General features: G+C 38.6%; 1 protein-coding gene and 1 long non-coding RNA gene across 4 annotated transcripts; one reads left to right on the forward strand and one right to left on the reverse strand.

Moving 5' to 3' along the window:
• Positions 1-21: 21 nt before the first annotated feature.
• On the forward strand, positions 22-12,686 carry LOC127411378 (zinc finger protein 513-like). Of its 3 annotated transcripts, XM_051646899.1 has the most exons (5): positions 33-160; positions 537-628; positions 3,044-3,172; positions 6,028-6,744; positions 9,496-12,686. In XM_051646899.1, the coding sequence occupies exons 2-5, from the start codon at positions 589-591 to the stop codon at positions 10,257-10,259; spliced, it is 1,650 nt and encodes a 549-aa protein (XP_051502859.1). In that variant the 5' UTR covers positions 33-160; positions 537-588; the 3' UTR covers positions 10,260-12,686. The 3 variants fall into 3 exon arrangements, with proteins under 3 accessions (XP_051502858.1, XP_051502859.1, XP_051502860.1); XM_051646898.1 differs by having other exon boundaries at positions 22-628; XM_051646900.1 differs by lacking the exons at positions 33-160; positions 537-628 and adding an exon at positions 2,518-2,928.
• LOC127411379 (uncharacterized) lies at positions 12,378-17,281 on the reverse strand. Its single transcript, XR_007892271.1, has 2 exons — positions 17,082-17,281; positions 12,378-16,987 (listed from the first exon to the last, which is right to left on the reverse strand). It is a non-coding gene; the product is annotated as an uncharacterized LOC127411379 (long non-coding RNA).
• Positions 17,282-18,238: the final 957 nt, after the last annotated feature.

The raw sequence follows: 18,238 nt of genomic DNA on the forward strand, positions 1-18,238 counted from the left end.
CTTCCTGTGCTGCACATTCCCGTTACAACAACTACAGCTGCAATGAAACTTAAACACTTTCACTTCAACAACACATGGAGACACTTTACAGGAATATCTATCCATATAGATAAACGATTCATCATGGATAGATGCTGATATACCCGCTGCTGGCTGTCTGGTGGTTATAAACAAAGGACTTTTATTTTATTTGGCATTTTTGGGGGGTTAGCCGGTCATGCTAATTAGCCTCCGACTGATAACAAGATAAACACAAATTAACCAGCAAAATATGATTATTTTTTATTTATATGTGGATTAATAACAAGCAACACTATTAATCTTTACGATGATAACGTCATATAATCATATGTGACAGCGTGTCTGTCGTTTTGTCTTTATATTTTACATATAGTTTAATATTAGCTCATGCTAACAGCATTACTAACAGGAGTTTCAGGTGTTTTTGAATATTTGGATATGATGATTTTAGGGATATAAATCATTGAAGGTGTTTTAAGTCGGTATTTATTTGAGGCACTCTTTGTTCGAGAGAGGAAGATGATGGTGATGAAGATCAGCTGATTATAAACAGACACATTTAGAAAAATGCCCAGGAGAAAACAGTCCAATCCACAACCTGTCAAATGTAAGTATGAATTTCTGTTTGAATTTATTTCTGCTGTTTATTTCTTTGGGATTCGCCTCTGATATTCATTTATTCCAATGTTGAAATTAGATTGTGTTTATTCGTAATGGAAATTATCAATGAGTGCAAAAAGATTATGTTTGGTGCACACATACAATGTGACTCTGGTTATACCTTATGATATTATTATTTTATTAAGAAATTACTGGCTTTTATAGTTCCTCCAGGGGTCCTTCAAACTCTTTCTAATTTTCCAATATTTATCAGCAGTATATTTAATATTTAGGAAACCATCCACCAGTCTGGGCTTTATTATTATTTAATTGCTTTTTAGCAATAAAATAATAAAATTGAGTTTCTAACACAAAAAAATTGCTGGGTTATTTTTTCAACCCAAAAGTTTTATTTATTTATTTATTTTTTAAGAGTGAAACATATATTCACTCCAGATCTTCAGTTCTTTCCTTTTTTCCTTTGCTCAAATAAGTTATAGAGTGTTTATGTATTTATTTATTAATTTTTTAATTCATAATGATCATGTGTTGTCATGCACACTCAGTCTGGAATCAAATAATTCTGGTTATTTGATAGTCATTCTGATATCACTCTGTATTTTTGAATTAATAGACAACTGTTTCCAATTATTTTTTGTAGTGCATTCATTTAATATTTAGCTACGTTTATTTGGTTTGAGAACGTTCATTCATATAAAAAAATAAAAATAACTAAAGATGTGTTTTGTTGTGCTCACGGTCAAAGTCATGCTTTGCAATTTCCATGTGTAGTTTTTGTCTGGAAATCTTTCTTTATACTTCATGTTTTCATTTCTAATCAGCACCATTTGTTTCCAAGGCTCTTTTATGGATCATCTATTAAATGTAGAGTTACATGTCTTTAAAGGGATAGTTCACCCAAAAAGGAAAATGTACATTTACGCATTTGGCAGACGCTTTTTATCCAAAGCGACTTACAGTGTACTTATTACAGGGACAATCCCCCCGGAGCAACCTGGAGTTAAGTGCCTTGCTCAAGGACACAATGGTGGTGGCTGTGGGGATCGAATTACCAGTTATGTGCTTTAGCCCACTACGCCATCACCACTCTAAAATGCCACCACCACTCTAAAATTGTCTAATAATTTACTCCTCTTCATGCCATCCCAGATGTGTTTGACTTTCTTTCTTCTGCAGAACACAAACGAAGAATATTTCAGCTCTGTAGGTCATTTCAGTGCAAGTGAATGGGTACCAAAATGTTTAAGCTCCAAAAGCACATAAAGCAGCCTAAAAGTAGTCCATACAACTCCAGTGGTTAAATCCATGTCTTCTGAAGTGACATAAGTGCATGTGAGAAACAGATCAAAATTTAAGTCCTTTTTTACTATAAATCTCCTCTTTCACTTTCACATTCTTCTTCTTCTTTTGTTTTTTCAGTTTGCATTCTTCGTGCATATCGCCACCTACTGGGCAGGAGAATTTATTGTGGGCGGCTGTGGCTCAGGTGGTAGAGCAGGTTGTCCACTAATCTCAGGGTTAGCAGTTTGATTCCCGGCCCACATGACTCCACGTGCCAAAGTGTCCTTGGGCAAGACACTGAACCTCAAGTTGCACCCAATGGCAGGCTAGCACCTTGCATGGCAGCTCTGTTGTCATTGGTGTGTGTGAATGAGTCACAGTGTGAAGCACTTTGTAGAACCGCTAAGGTTAGAAAAGGCACTATATAAGTGCAGACCATTTACCATTTATAGTAAAACAGGGCTGTTTGAACTGTTGCTCACCCACACCTACCATATCACTTCTGAAGACATGGATTTAATCACTTTTATGCTGCCTTTTCATGTTTTAGTTTGTGTTCTGCAGAAGACAGAAAGTCATGCGCATCTGGAATGGCATGAGGGTGTGTAAATGATGAGATCATTTTCATTTTTGGGTGAACTATCCCTTTAAGACTCTGAGCTACTATCTCTGAAACAAGATAGACTTCCTCCTCTTCTGTCATCATTCTTTCTAACTCTGTTTCCTCTGGACAAACCGCGTTCCTTCCGCGTTCTCGGGGTTGACTCATCGCATTTATCTGGAGTCTCTCCACTGTTTCTTCCTCATTCATTCACTCCTGTTTTGATCTTTTCCTTCTCTGTGAGCTCACAGATCTGTAGTGTTATCCGTCATTCTTATCTCTGTATAACTTTGTATGCTCATCATTGGCTGATCCCTATTCAAATAACTGAGCATAATTAGTCAGATAAACTTCTTTTGATATGTTTAGGCAGTCATCACTATTGCTGTTTTCTCAAACTTAGGGTTAGTGATTTGAACAACCTCTAATGGTCAACAGATGTTTAGATAAGCATACTAAGGGCATATCATAGAATCTGCTAGATTGTCAGTCTGTAATATTGTACTGTTGGGGTTGCAGTTGGAGCTGAAGATGGTGTTGCGATTGGCGATCAGGAAAACCTCGTCCTGGAGAGTGATTTCCTCCTTGGACAAGACCTGAGCTTTGGAGAAAATGACTATAGGATCGTCGGTTTTGAAAGGGATTCAGGTTAGTGACTTTGAATAAAAGCATACGTTGCATAAATGTAAACATAAAGGGTCTGTGTGTCCTTTTGTCCATCTGTGTTGTGTAATGTACATCTTTACACTGCTAAGTTAAGGCTCTCTGCCGGTTCCAAATTACGTTAAGACCAAATGCTGCATAAAAGCCGTGCTAAAATATTTCGTTTTGTTTTCTTCTATGATTTAAATGAAAAGTCATGACATGACAGTCAGTTTGTGTCTTGTTTTTTGTCAGCTCTGCATGAGAATCAAAAAGTGGCAGCTGTTAAAGTGATTGTTCACCCAAAATTGAAAACTCTGTCATCATTTATTCACCCTCATGCCATTAAAAATCCATATGACCCAATATGTCCTGGTCGTTTTCAAATAAAATGAACTGTACCTTTAAGACCACAAAAGACATTCAAGTACACGATACATTGTTTTCTGTGATTGTATAAATACATTGTGTAAACTTACCTTTCCTTTGTGGATAATAATATGTAAGGTTTAATGATGACCGTACATTATCTCGCTTATTATATGGCTCCTTACCAAATAAAATGCACATGCAATATTGATTTGCATTGAGATTCGCGATTAGGCTGATATATCGGTTTTACAGATTAATCAGTGTCGATAGTTGCTTTTTGAAACATATATGTGTATATATACAAAATCCTAAATCTGGTGAATATATACGTAGGCTATAAAAAGCTTAATTTGTTAAACACTTAAGTATGGAGCATTGTAATTGAGCCAAGTCTCCATAATTTCAAAATAAAAGTAAGGATATTTCGGGCTAGTTCATAGTCCTGGGTTAAGCTCCAAATCTGATTTCTTGTATTGGTTATAGTTGGGATTTTGGTAGCACAATTAACTGCATCTGGCACAATCTTGTTGACTCTATAGCCCAAAGTATACTTCGGTCAGATGCCAACGCAGGACGTGTGATGCAAATCTCATCATCAGCAGAGTGCATGAGCGCTGAACGCGCGCAGCTTGATTTTTCTAACCGCGTGTTTTTGAACGCGCAGAATGCGCATGCGACTGGAATGAATTGCACTAATTAGTGTGTCCACAAGGTGGCAGCACTCACATATGAGCTGTTGTTGTCACTAAGAAGCGCTTAGAAGAATATGTAATCACCAATAAACAACAGGAGACAAAGGTAAAAACAACAACAGTGGATGTGCACGTCAAGAACACGCGTGTGTGAGGAGGTCAGGAGATACCTGCATTTGTATAACTTGAGTCTGAAGGACTATATAAAGACATCTTTATGTGTCTAAACTCCTGAAGAGAAATAGTTCATAGTTCCGCTTATTACTCGATTATAGGGGTCGACCGATTATCGCCTGGCCGATAATCGGAGCCGATATTCAGAATTTTTCTGAATATCGGAATCGTTATTTTGTCTGACCTGATTGCTGATAAATTTTAAAATGCGCTCCGTTGGCTCTGATGCCACCGCCACTCACTCCGAAAGCTTACTGCTTTTAGTCTGGCTCAATGTCCCGCCCATAGTATTATCGGATTAGTTATATGTCACGAGTAAATGGCCAATCAACACTGTACTCCGTATTCATTGATGAGCAGCATTGAGAGAAAGATGAATCACTGAGAGGACGAGCAGTTTTCAAAGGTAAAAATGCAGATACTGAAGTTGCAATAAACATCACAATTCTTTTACGCCAGCGGTCACCAATTAGTAGATTTGTTCCATCTGGACCTCGAAACATCATGACAACGGCCACTTCTACAATTTAGGTTAGCAGTGTGACAAAACAACGGAGCTGTGTACACAGCAAGCCAACAAACAATCTTTCAGCACTGTATTTTTGAATATTTTTCTCTAACACCAAGCACGCGTTGCCTCTCTCACCCGGCCCGCGACATGAGGCTACACGTAGTAGAGCTGCAGACGTGGTTGTTTCAATGACAGTAGACATTTACATTTACATTTATGCATTTGGCTGACGCTTTTATCCAAAGCGACTTACAGTGCCCTGATTACAGGAACAATCCCCCTGGAGCAACCTGGAGTTAAATGCCTTGCTCAAGGACACAATGGTGGTGGCTGTGGGGATTGAACCAACAACCTTCTGCTTACCAGTTCAGTGCTTTAGTCCACTACGCCACCACCACAGACCGTAACGGATACAAACGTACAGTGAGCAGCAATATAGATGGGCGGCAGAGATAAGGACTGATCTAAGAGAGTGCTCGCCAATTTGAGTTGGTGTGTTTACATGTTATAGCTGATAATGGCGTTGATAGTGGTAGCTAGCTAACCAACGTCAGTAGGTTTAGCAAACGTAACGTCAACTTTGCTAGCATTAAATCTTTCACCTCCATTGTGAATAAAATCCCGTTGCCCTTTTTGCACTTGAATAAACGGGCTAACCAGCAAGCTACATGAAGAGTGTCAACTCCAATAACGTTGATCTCGACTGTTATCACATTCTGTTAAGAGCTGTTTAGTTCATTATTTTTATATATTTAAAGTTTCAGTTCAAAAGAAATGCTGCTAGGAGCACCCTCTTTATTTTAGAAAATAAGTAAATAATAATAATGTTGATGATTATGTTGTTTTCTAGTATTTTTCAAAAGATAATATTTAAATGTTCTGTTTTGCAGTATTTCATTAAACACGTTTTGTGTTAGTGTAAATTTGAATGCTAAATTTTTTATTTTTACTGCAAATGTATATCGGCCCCAAATATCGGTTATCGGTCTCCTTGACTACTAATAATCGTTATCGGTATCGTCCCTGAAAAAACCATATCGGTCGACCCCTACACGATTTCTTGCCAAATAATGCTTTCAATTTAGATATTCTAATGTGTTATTCCCAAATAGACTCAGTCAATGCTGAAATGGGGATGCCGGAGTACAGCTTCAGTGACGAGGACTGTTCCGGCTACAACCGACTGGGCATGGAGAGCGATTTCGAGGACCCTCGAGACACAGAGAGCGAGCGTGACGAGATCGGTCCTGACGCTAACTTCGCCCCCTACCTCTCATGCAGACAGTGCGGCCAGCTCCTTGGCGACCCCTTGAGCGGGGCACTGGATCTCGCAGGCCTGTTCTGCCTCCAGTGCGGGGCTGAGGGAGGAGACGCAGACTGCCAAGATAAACCGTTAGAAGAGGCCCATCCCACTCATACCGTGCAAGGAAAAACCAATCGAGGCAGGTCAACGTCGAATGGAAATCCTTGTAAGACCTACTCGTGCAAACTGTGCAGTTTCACCTCACGCTACTCCAATCACTTGAAACGGCACTTGAAGACTCACAACGGCGAGAAACCGTACCAGTGCCAGCACTGTGCATATGCCTCCGCTCAGCTAGTCAACCTGCAGCGGCACATGCGCACACACACGGGCGAGAAGCCGTACAAATGCGAGTTCTGCACGTTTGCGTGCAATTCCCTGGGTAACCTGAAGAGGCACCAGCGCATGCACACTCAGGAGAAATCGCTCAACTGCAGTCAGTGTGACTTCCGTGCGAACAACAGCCACTCGCTAAAGAAACACACAATGAGCCACAAGCTGAAGAAATCTACAGACTTAACTGAAGGTATTTTATTAGTTCACTTCAAAGTCCACATGGAATCAAAATCCACCAGATAGTTCACCCAGAAATGAAAATTCTCTTATCATGTACTCATCCTCATGCCATCCCAGATGTGTATGACTTTCTGTTTTATGCAGAACACGAACAAAGATTTTTAGAAGAGTATCTCATCTCTGTAGGTCCATACAATGCAAGTGAATGGTGGCTAGAACTTTGAAGCTCAAAAAAGCAAATAAAGGCAGCATAAAAGTAATCCATAAAACTCCAGTGATTAAATCCATGTCTTCAGAAGTGACGATAGGTGTGGGTGAGAAACAGATCAATATTTAAGTCCTTTTTTTTTTTTTTACTATAAATCTCCACTTTCGCTTCCACATTCTTCTTTTGTTTTTAATGATTTGCATTCATCGTGCATATCACCACCTACTAGGCAGGAAGTAGAATTTATATTAAAAAAGGATTTAAATATTGATCTGTTTCTCACCCACACCTATCATCACTTCTGAAGACATGGAGTCGTATGGATTACTTTTATGCTGCCTTTATGTGCTTTTTTGGCTTGCATTTATAGACCTACAGAGCTGAAATATTCTTCTAAAAGTTTGTGTTCCACTGAAGAAAGATAGTCATACACATCTGGAATGGCATGAGGGTAAGTAAATGATGAGAGAATTGGTCTAATTGTGCAAGTTAATTAGAAAACAAAAATTAAAATGGTATTTTTGATTTTATCAAAATATTATGACTTTCTCCACCTTGTCACCTCGGCTACAAAGTGTATTTTTTAAATAGCTATTTAGTGTTTTTTGGCTACTTTTTAGGTAGTGCAGCCTTTCTAAAATCTTGCCAGTAGTTAATACAGTAATTTATGCATGAACTATTGCATACTGCATGCAAAATGCATGTTGGTTAATTTAATAAAAGTTACAGCTATAAAGGAAAATAGCAATAGATTTGAAAAAGAAACTTTATGGGATATATCAGTATATTCTCTTCATGTGAACTTTGCTTCAGCCTCCATGTACCATGAGTCAGCAAATGCATTCTGGACATGCTGTCCAAAACCTGCCCCACTGTCCTGGAGAAAGGGCTGTTTTACAGCTTATATATATATATATATCAATAATTCTTCGCAGAACAGTAATGAGAAAGAGAGATTTTTTTGCATTATAATTAGGGATAGACATTTTGTACTCAAGTACTTTTTTTTTTTTTTAATCCCTCTTTTCTCTCAATTTGGAATGCCCAATTCCCATTACTTAGTAGGTCCTCGTGGTGGCGCGGTTACTCACCTCAATCTGGGTGGCGGAGGACAAGTCTCAGTTGCCTCCGCTCTGAGACCGTCAATCCGCACATCTTATCACGTGGCTCGTCGTGCATGACACCGCGGAGACTCACAGCATTTGGAGGCTCATGCTACTCTCTGCGATCCACGCACCCCATTGAGAGAGAGAACCACTAATCGTGACCACAAGGAAGTTACCCCATGTGACTCTACCCTCCCTAGCAACTGTGCCAATTTGGTTGCTTAAGAGACCTGGCTGGAGTCACTCAGCATGCCCTGGATTCGAACTCGCTACTCCAGGGGTGATAGTCAGCATCATAACAAATCGAGTAATCGATCACTTAAAATGTAGAATTAAAGTTTAACCTTTGAACTTGTTTTTTCTTATTTAAAAAAAGAGCACTATGCATAAACAGCAACATCTAGATTCAAAAATGACTAGATGGAGAGTGCATAATCTTGACTTTAACTGCTGTTCCCTTTTTCACTTATTACATTAATTTAATCATTAATACTAAAAATGGAATTCAGATTCCCTGAGGATACTGGGAATATCCAATCCAAAAAGATTTTTACGTGCCTTGTTGCACGGATCGTGGCAGTTTCCTGGTGAAATGAACACTAGAGGTGCTAAAACAACAATGATTTTTATTCTCTTTCACACAAATCATGAGTAAAACAGCCGATTATCAGTTCATAAAAACATGCTTTTTGCCTTGTTCCCCACACAGAGCTATCTTATGGTGTCAAACACTTTTGCTATTGCACATGACTTGTTAGGCAATGCACTATAATGTTTGAGTGTTGAGTTTTATATATTTGAGATATATATTAATATTGTTTCGAGTTTGATCAACTTACATGGTTGCTCAACTGATGGAGCGTTGCACTTGTGATGTAAAGGACCGGGGTACTAGTCCTGAAGAGTACACGAGTCAACACGTGAGCTGAATGTGTCATAAAAGCCCGCAAAATGACGTGGTTGCTTCAGCAATTGTGTTTTTCATTTCACATTTGCTTTTTATGACACTAGGTTTAGGTGTAGGTTTAAGTTAGGGAGGTCGGTTTTGTTGATTTTAAACTTGATAGAGCATAAACCTTAAAAACCTCACCTGTTTGGGAGAACATTTAACTCTCTTTTAGCACCACACAGTGGACATTTCGCTCCAGAACTGCCATGATATGTGTAATGATCCTTGTAATATAATTTGGAAAAATGATGTCACAGTTACAGTTTTCATGAGATCAGGTTGGAAATATCTCTGTTAGTCTGATGGGGTTTAGATATATCAAAGTTAACAAAGAAACACTTGTTCCTGTTAGAACTGTGGGTTGCTTGTTGTCGTTTCCTCTTGGTTCTTTGAGTGTCTAATGTTGCAAACCAAAAGAGGAAGTGGAGTGAAGCATAACAGGAAGTAGAAACTGTTGGGTTCTTAAAGCTGAATTCCATTTTTCCCTTTGTCATTTAGAGTCTGTGGTTTCTGGGCTTACTTTGCACATCAACGCCGACCCTGACTTCCTCCAGAGCTACGACACCCTGCGAACTGATCGCCACCCCCCTGCCCTGCTGGACACTGAGGGCATGGCCCAAGAATCGGACCATTTACCCGAGCTGTTGTTCCCCTTCACTTGTCGCGTGTGCGGCCTTGTGCTAGAGGACGAGGAGGGGGCTTCGGCGCAAATCTGCAGCAAATGCACCGTCGACATGCTGTCCAAAACCTCCCCCACCAGTCCGGAAAAAGGCGACAAGCTTTACTCCTGTACCTCGTGCCCGTTCGTCACACAGTACCCCAACCATCTCGCCCGGCACATGAAAACACACAGCGGTGAAAAACCCTACAAGTGCCCGCAATGCAACTACGCGTCCGCCCACTTCGATAACCTCAAACGGCACCACCGCGTGCACACAGGAGAAAAGCCGTACAAATGCCGGGTGTGCGACTACGCTTGCGGCAATTTGGCCAATCTGAAACGGCACGAGCGCATCCACTCAGGTGCGAAACCATTCCAGTGCACCGTGTGCAGTTACAGCTGCAACCAGAGGATGAACTTGAAACGCCACATGCTGCGACACACCGGCGAGAAGCCCTTCAAGTGCCAGGATTGCAGGTACACCACCGGCCATTGGGACAATTACAAACGGCACCAAAAGAAGCACGGCCACTCGGCGGAAGGGTGGATCAAGATGCAGCTGGCAGAGAAAGAGGAAGAGGAGGAGGAAGGAGAGATGTAGTGGAATCTCTCGCTTTTGTTTGATGTCTAACTCCAGTTGCCTTATTATTAGCTAAAAAAATCAATATGGCAAAGGTGCATAGTGACATTGCGTTCTTTCATATTTGATTGTATACCAGTGTATACCATTGTATACTGAAACGGTTATCTCAAATTAAACTCAAAGAGCTTTATGCACCTGTGGGAGAATTTTTAACTTTATGCACCTGTGGGTGAATCTTATGAAAGCATGTCCAGGTAACATTTCACCCCCAAGCAAAAAGATTAAATTATATTACATTTTGCATGGTGACACTATTTTTATGAAAATTACATTTCCCCCCAAGCATTTTAATTTTGAGGTTTGTTTTTGTATTGTTCACAATGATTCTTCTTAGATTTTTCAATACTCCAATATAATAGGCTATTTATACTGTATTACTGTAATATTTGTTTGTTTTTTAAAAAATCAGCTTAAATTGAAGGCAGCACAAAAAATACTATCATGAAAAATTTAATGATTGAATGTATTTTTTATTTTATTTTTTCTTGGATTTTCTTTATTTTTTACATTACAGTAATAATAATTTAGGGGAAAATTTGCTTATTTTATGACAGTCATGCACATTTTCCATGAAAATTCTCATAACCATATCAGGAGGTTTTGAGTAATTCAATAAAAAAAATAAAAATAAAAATAATACTGTAATACAATGATTAAAAAAATAAAACCATCTTAAAGGCAGTTCAAGTACCAACATAAAATACTTCACAATTTAGAATTATTATTATTTATTTTTTTCTTTTCAGATTATGTTAATCAGATTTTGTTTTGAATTATTATAATAATAATAAGAGTTCGGGGGAAATGTGCTTACTTTATGACAATTAAGCAGATTTTCCGCAAAAATTCATATTACTCATATATATGTAATGTGTCCGGATGTTTTGAATCAGTTTCTCGTCATTCCCATTATATTCATTTGTAAAAAAAAAAAAAAATACACTGATTTTTGTTTTCAGTTCAGCATAAATTAAAGACATTACAACAAATTCTACTTTGAAATGCGTACAGTAATACGAATTTGGGGGAAAAATGTGTTATTTTATGACAGTTAAGCACATTTTCCTTGCAAACTCTCATTATCAATGCATCAGGATATTTGGAGATTTTTTTTAATTATATTAATATTTTATTTAACTGCAATACAGTGGTTTTACTATCTAAATTGGTATGAATTAAAGGCAGTTCAACAAATACTAGCATGGTCTATAAATACTTTTCAGTGTATTTAATATTTATTTGTATTTTTTTGCATAACAGTAATGAGAACGAGATTATTTGTGACAGTGAGAATTGTTGGAGGGAAATTTGCTTAATTGTCTTGGAAATACTGTAAAATAATAATGCACAAAATATGCAAAATGTAATATCTTTTGGGTGAAATATGACTTGGACATGTTCTTGTAAGGTGAGATTCACTCCTCTGCTGTCATGGATTCTCGTTGAATTACTGAATGAAAGAGAAAACTGCAATAAACTCAAAGAATCGCCCCTTGTCCTGATACAGCAGCTGTAGTTTGTGTTTTATTCTGTATGATGTGGGATTGAATTACACTGAACATGTCTGCTGGCTGCTATATTACCTTATGCACAGAATCTCAATGATGTTGCCTTTTATTGGGGAGATGATGTACCTCATTTCCCTCAAATACTGTATTTGAATTTTCAGGTGCCACTGCAAAACGCTGCACCATTACAGCGGTCTCATTTGCTCCCAGCATGTGTTTTTCAAGGGCATTATTGAGAGACAATTATAGGTGAATCACTATAATTATAACCATACAATGGTCAAGAACATGTCCCGGTTATATTTCAGCCCAAAATTAATTTGCATTGATAATTTGCATATGACCATTATAATTTCTTAACACATTAAATGTCAAAGTTTTCAATGCAATATAAAAAACAAATCACATTCTCATTACTTTAATCACTATATATATATATAGTGAAGTACTCATTGCATAATGGTAGTTTTTGTTGTACTGAATTTAATGGATGCTGATTTTGATTAAAAAAAAAAATAGTATTGCAGTTGTATAGTAACAAGAATTATGTTTTGTGTGTGTGTGTGTGTGTGTGTGTGTGTGTGTGTGTGTGTGTGTGTGTGTGTGTGTGTGTGTGTGTGTGTGTGTGTTTCACATTATAGTAATGAGAATGTGGGGTTAAAATGCTAAATTGTCATGGAAATAATGTCAAAATATAAAGAAAATTATGGCCCAAAAAAAGGTTCAATCAAAATTATGCATAATATAGATATATTTTTCTCTCATGTATTTGGGGTGTAATATGACCTGCATATGTTGTGAGATTCCCCCTTATGTGGTGTGTGTGTGTGTGTGTGTGTCTTTGTTTGACTTTCAAATGAAATGACGTACAGTTTAATTCATATTAAAGTGTGTTATCTACTGTAAAATCTTCTCCTTGCAATGTAACCTTATGAAAACCAGTGAAGGTTTAAATATCTCACACATTTGGTTTCTATTTATTTTTGTTTCAGCTGTGCAAACCTGTTCATTAAGTCAAAGGCAGGCACAGAGCACACTTTGAAATGAGACTTTATTAAAACAGATGTGAGCAATGTGTTTCAAGAGTTGTGTTAACAGATCACTTTAAAAAAGAAACATCGTTGCGCACGCATGTCATTATGATACAGATTGGTCAGATTTCATTCTGTTACAGAGAACTGGCAGTCATTCTGAAATATACACATCAAGAACATACAGTTCAGTGCAATCAGGGAGTAAATCAATTACATGCACAGAACTGAATTACATGATATTTGGTTTGCCATATGATGTAATATCTTCACGTACTGTATTTTTTGTGGGTTTCATTAGCTTTCTGATATTTGTACACAGATTGTTTATCCGAATAACTGTCGAGTGGCCTTTGGTTTTCATAATAAAGATGTTTTTAGCTTTTTATTAAAAACAGATGCGTAGTGTAATTTTATTTGATGAAGAGAGTATAAATGTTTATACAACAGCTAGTTCCCTGCTGACATTTAGTAAAATGGCACGCTTACTAATGTGATATTGATATACAAGTTATTATAAAGTAAGCCTCAGATACAGCATATTGTTTACTTTTGCTCTGCCTAAAAATAGTTTATGGTTAATTTCACAAGCATTTTCCAGTGCTTTCCTGTAGAGAGCAGAATAGAGCTTTTACAGAGAGACTTGAAATATTTTATTATTGATGTTAAATATGATTGCTAATATGCACATCTCTGGATGAAGAATGTAATTTTGACAGGTCAAATTTGGATCTCTCTTGAGGTACGGATGTTTATATTCTTTTGTCGTTTTAGAAGCAGTCCACTTGTTTATTGCACTTGTAATGTTGTTTCAAGTGAGAATGAGATGTTTCATGTTGCTGGCTGAATTCACGGCGCAGTAGCTGGTTGAAAGGGACCAAACCTCTCTGAAACACCTGACTTGGTTCCGTTTTACCAGCAACTAAGACGTGGTTGTTTGTCTACTAAATTCATCATCATATTTACAGAGGTGAGAAGGAAATTTCATGCCCGTCAATGCTATTCACACATCAACATTTCTCATGGAGATATCTGTCTTTATAACACTGAATCTCATATGCTGCTGATACAGTTCTACTGGTCATTGAGTCTGTCCTCTGCACTTCAAGAACTGTCTGGTTTGATGCAGCTATGAAATCAGACATCAGAAGACTACAAAGAACAGTTCGGACGGCTGAGAGGATTATTGGTTGCCCCCTGCCCACCCTCCAAGAACTATACACTTCCAGAGTGAGGAAAAGGGCTGGAAAAATCACTCTGGACCCCACTCACCCTGCCCACTACCTTTTTGAACTGTTGCCTTCTTGCCGACGCTTCAGAGCTCTGAGCACCAGAACTGTCAGGCACAGGAACAGGCTATCCATCTCATGAACAGTTAAAACTGCCCCATTTAGCAATAATTATGTGCAATACACAGCTTAGTCCATTTATATTTATCCAGCATATCCAACCTCTTCTGCCATTACATTCCCTTGCATTATCTGTATATAACAGATTTGTATATTGTACATACATATATGAATATATTGTCTAATTGTGTATTTCTATATGTACATACTTATATTTACTATTCACTTTTTACTTTTATTCTATTTTTGTATTCTCTCTGTCTTGTATTGTTAGTGCACTGGAAGCTTCTGTCACCAAGACAAATTCCTTGTATATGTAAGTATACTTGACAATAAAGCTCATTCTGATTCTGATATCAAAAGTGGAGGCCTTCTAGGGCCTTTTAGACAGAGAGTAGCGCCATATATGATTTATGACGGAAGTGACGAGGCTGTGAGGGATAACATTCAACAATGGTGCTGAACATTCAGCGGACACAAAACTTTAAATACAATTTTATGGAAGTTTTTAATTAGACAAAATACTCCGGAAAACACGAGTTGTGAAAATTAGATGTGATCTAGGAGCGCATGCGTCGCGCATAGCCTCGTTTTCATTCCCGTCAAAAATCAAAGATGGCGCGCTTCTTTGAATAATGTATATTAGAGAAACATTTTAACTCTAGAATCCTATTTGATCTGTTATTAACCACGGTGAATTCAGTTAGTACTTATTCATGTTCTATTATAAGGAATAGTTCACCCAAAAAAATATTTGTCATTGTTTTCCTGATAGCGCACGTAAATCACCCATATGAGATTTAATTAGTCTGGAAGACGTTATGTTCTGCAGTCTGTATCTGCAATACATTTCCTCGCTGATGTCAAAACGACGTTCAGCAGATGTCTTTGAGAGGTTTCGAATGTTTGTAAATCAGCGCTTTTTCCTGATGAAATGCTCTTAAACAGACGTCTGGAGATGTACGTGTGCTGTCTGGGTTTACTCGCCCTCATGTCGTTCCAAACCTTTACTTTCTTCCTTCTGTGGAACAAAAAAGAAGGTGATAGTCAGTATGTTAGTCTCAAGGCCAAGGTATACTTTGGATGTCCGCCTTGCTGATCACTCCGTGCACAGTATGCGTGACGCAAATTGTGTCATCAGCACAGTCTGCGCTGGTGTCAAGAAAATCTAGGCAGCACGTGGACAGTCATAATGCGCATGTGTCAAACCATTTGTATTTGCTTGTGGTCAAAAGAGTATATTTTGAAAGGCAACACAGTCGACCGGGCGCGATCTGATCCGGAACGCAGAAAAACAAAGTACACCCGAGCCTTCAGTCACCATTCAATTTTATTGCATATTTTTTCCATACAATGAAAGTGAATGGTGACTGGGGCTTTCATTCTGCCTAACATCTCCTTTTGTGTTCCACGGAAGCAAGTCGTATAGGTTTGGAACGACATGAGGGTGAGTAAATGATTATTGATTTTTTGGGTGAACCGTCCTTTGAACTTGTCAGATCTCAGCTTAAGACATAAAAGGATTCTGTAATACGGTCCTAGAAGTCTTTTTTTTATTGTCTCCATTTTTGTTTAGAATCTAGGACCATCTCATTTTTGGCTCTCAAAGCAGATGAATCCCATCCAGATTATGTTCTTCTTTCTCTGGACAATGACATGGAAAGTGTTAATAGATGTTCCGGTATGTCCTCACAGAAATGGCCCTCCAGAATTAGCTTGGCGGCACCTGTCCGACTATTTATAAGAGTAAATACTGCTCGTGGGCAGCACCTGTGGGCTGTCACTCAGTTTCTGCCGGCCCGTTTAGAATATCACAGAGGGACCTCAACTAGATGTGAGTCAACCCATGTACTTTGACATAACCTTTAGAAAGGACATAAACAACATTTGTATGGTTATTTGTTTGTATCTAAGAGGTTATGACAGTTGATTCTCCCAAAAACATTTCACAATGTGATGCTTTAGGATGATAATGATCATATATGGCAAGGGTGCCATATTTAACATATAGAGTACATGATGATGTTGATGTCTCCCCAAGACCACACACTTCCTTACATTCCATAGATTGATTCTGAATATGGGGATATAAGGAAGTATGTGGCCTCAACAAGCAATGGGATCCGTTAAGCACACCAAAAGCAACATCAAAAGTTTCAAACAGGAATACAATTGGAGTTTAAATGCATAGAAGTATTTCTTCCTCTTTATCGTTACTCGTGAACACAAGCAGATCTGCAAAGTTCGCCCCAGTTAATGTAGGGAGTACAATTCCAATCAAACCTGTGAAGGATATTGTTTTAGGTACAACTCAAATGATTGATATATCAAGGAATATGGGTAGATATAGACGCATAACATGTCCATGAACATTTCATTTTAAAACAGCATAAAGATTTTGGGTTCAACTTTTAAGTGAATGTAGGGAAAGTGTATATTTTAGATACTTTTCACCACTTCTAATTACGTTTTAGCCTCCACTAGTTCAATTGAAATGGTCATGTGGTGTGACAAAGACAATTACATTTTTAAATGCACAAATACAACATGTAAGTATCTAAATTAACATGACCTTATAAAAGCTGCATGCATAAATTAATTAAGCAAAAGGCTGTTAAAAATAGTTTAAATGGACTTCAGCAGGTCCCACCGTAGGACAACCTTGGATGTATGTCAACTTTCCAGAAGTATTTCATGTCAACCACCCAAATCCCTTGGTGTTCCTTGGAGTTTTGGCCTACCAGACTTTTAGTGAATACCAGGCCATTGTCTATACAACTGTAAGACACTTTAGTCACCTTGATAGAAATGAAAACAATTACATATTCTGTATGAAATACAACTGAATGAATAAAGAAAATTTGAACAGAAGCTCGAAAGAGAATACTCAACCAGGCGCTGGTTTCATATCAAATTGCCCTGAAGTCCAACAGCATTGAAATTACTGTCTTAAAGAAATCTGTCCATGTTACTTGCCCATCCCGTGAAGTTAAGTCCATCATGCAGGGTGTATACACTCAGACTGATAGCAAAGGACAAGCCTGGAGCTTCAGAATCAATCGCTGTCCACCTCCTTCCATACGTATCCTGCACCATCGCCAGCTCCTGGATTGTGTCCAGACCGAGCTTAGCTTCCCAGCCTTTTCTATGGGCAGCCCTACCCCCTGTTGGCGGCCTTCCACCTGTTGGTGTCTTTTAGAGGCCTGGGGCTCTCCTATACCTCCTGTTCCCAGCCCTCAGTGCTCTGACAGGGCTGGGCAACCTGTGAAATCATACCTCTCAGCTGTTCATGCTACACTTGAGACATCCTATACCCACAACGCACTCGGCCATAGAATGTCAATGTCTTCTGAAACCAAGGAGGGGTTTTGGGGGGCCGAGTGGGCAAAGAGACAACTGTGAGGTGCTTTTATTGGGATAGCATGACAGAAAATGTTGACAAAGAAGTTCATGTTTTTGGTGTGTATGCAAAGGGGTTGAGCCATATCTCAAAGTGTGTAAGTTGTTTAGTCATGCTACAAAGTTCTAATGGGCCGTTCACACCAAACATTTCTGCGTCTGTCTGCGCTGTTTTATAACATTTTATAATATTGTTCTTGCACAGGAGCTCCATGATTTTTAGACACTGTGTCAAGTTAAAAAATAACTTCAACTTTACAAACCTATGTTCTGGGGGCCTGGGTAGCTCAGTGGTAAAGACGCTGGCTACCACCCCTGGAGTTCACTAGTTTGCTAGTTTGAATCCCAGGGCATGCTGAGTGACTCCAGCCAGGTCTCCTAAGCAACCAAATTGGCCTGGTTGCTAGGGAGGGTAGAGTCACATGGGGTAACCTCCTCATGATCGTTATAATGTGGTTCGTTCTTGGTGGGGCACATGGTGAGTTGAGCATGGTTGCCGCAGTGGCGTGAAGCCTCCACACGCGCTATGTCTCCATGGCAACACGCTCAACAAGCCACATGATAATATTTCTGAATGGCCCTGAAGAGTTTAGCTTATGTATTGTTTAGCATGTGCTTGTTAGCTTATAAGCAAAACTTTTGTAATGTAT

Source organism: Myxocyprinus asiaticus, chromosome 20 (assembly GCF_019703515.2).
Source record: "Myxocyprinus asiaticus isolate MX2 ecotype Aquarium Trade chromosome 20, UBuf_Myxa_2, whole genome shotgun sequence".
In the NCBI taxonomy this organism is placed as follows: Eukaryota; Metazoa; Chordata; class Actinopteri; order Cypriniformes; family Catostomidae; genus Myxocyprinus; species Myxocyprinus asiaticus.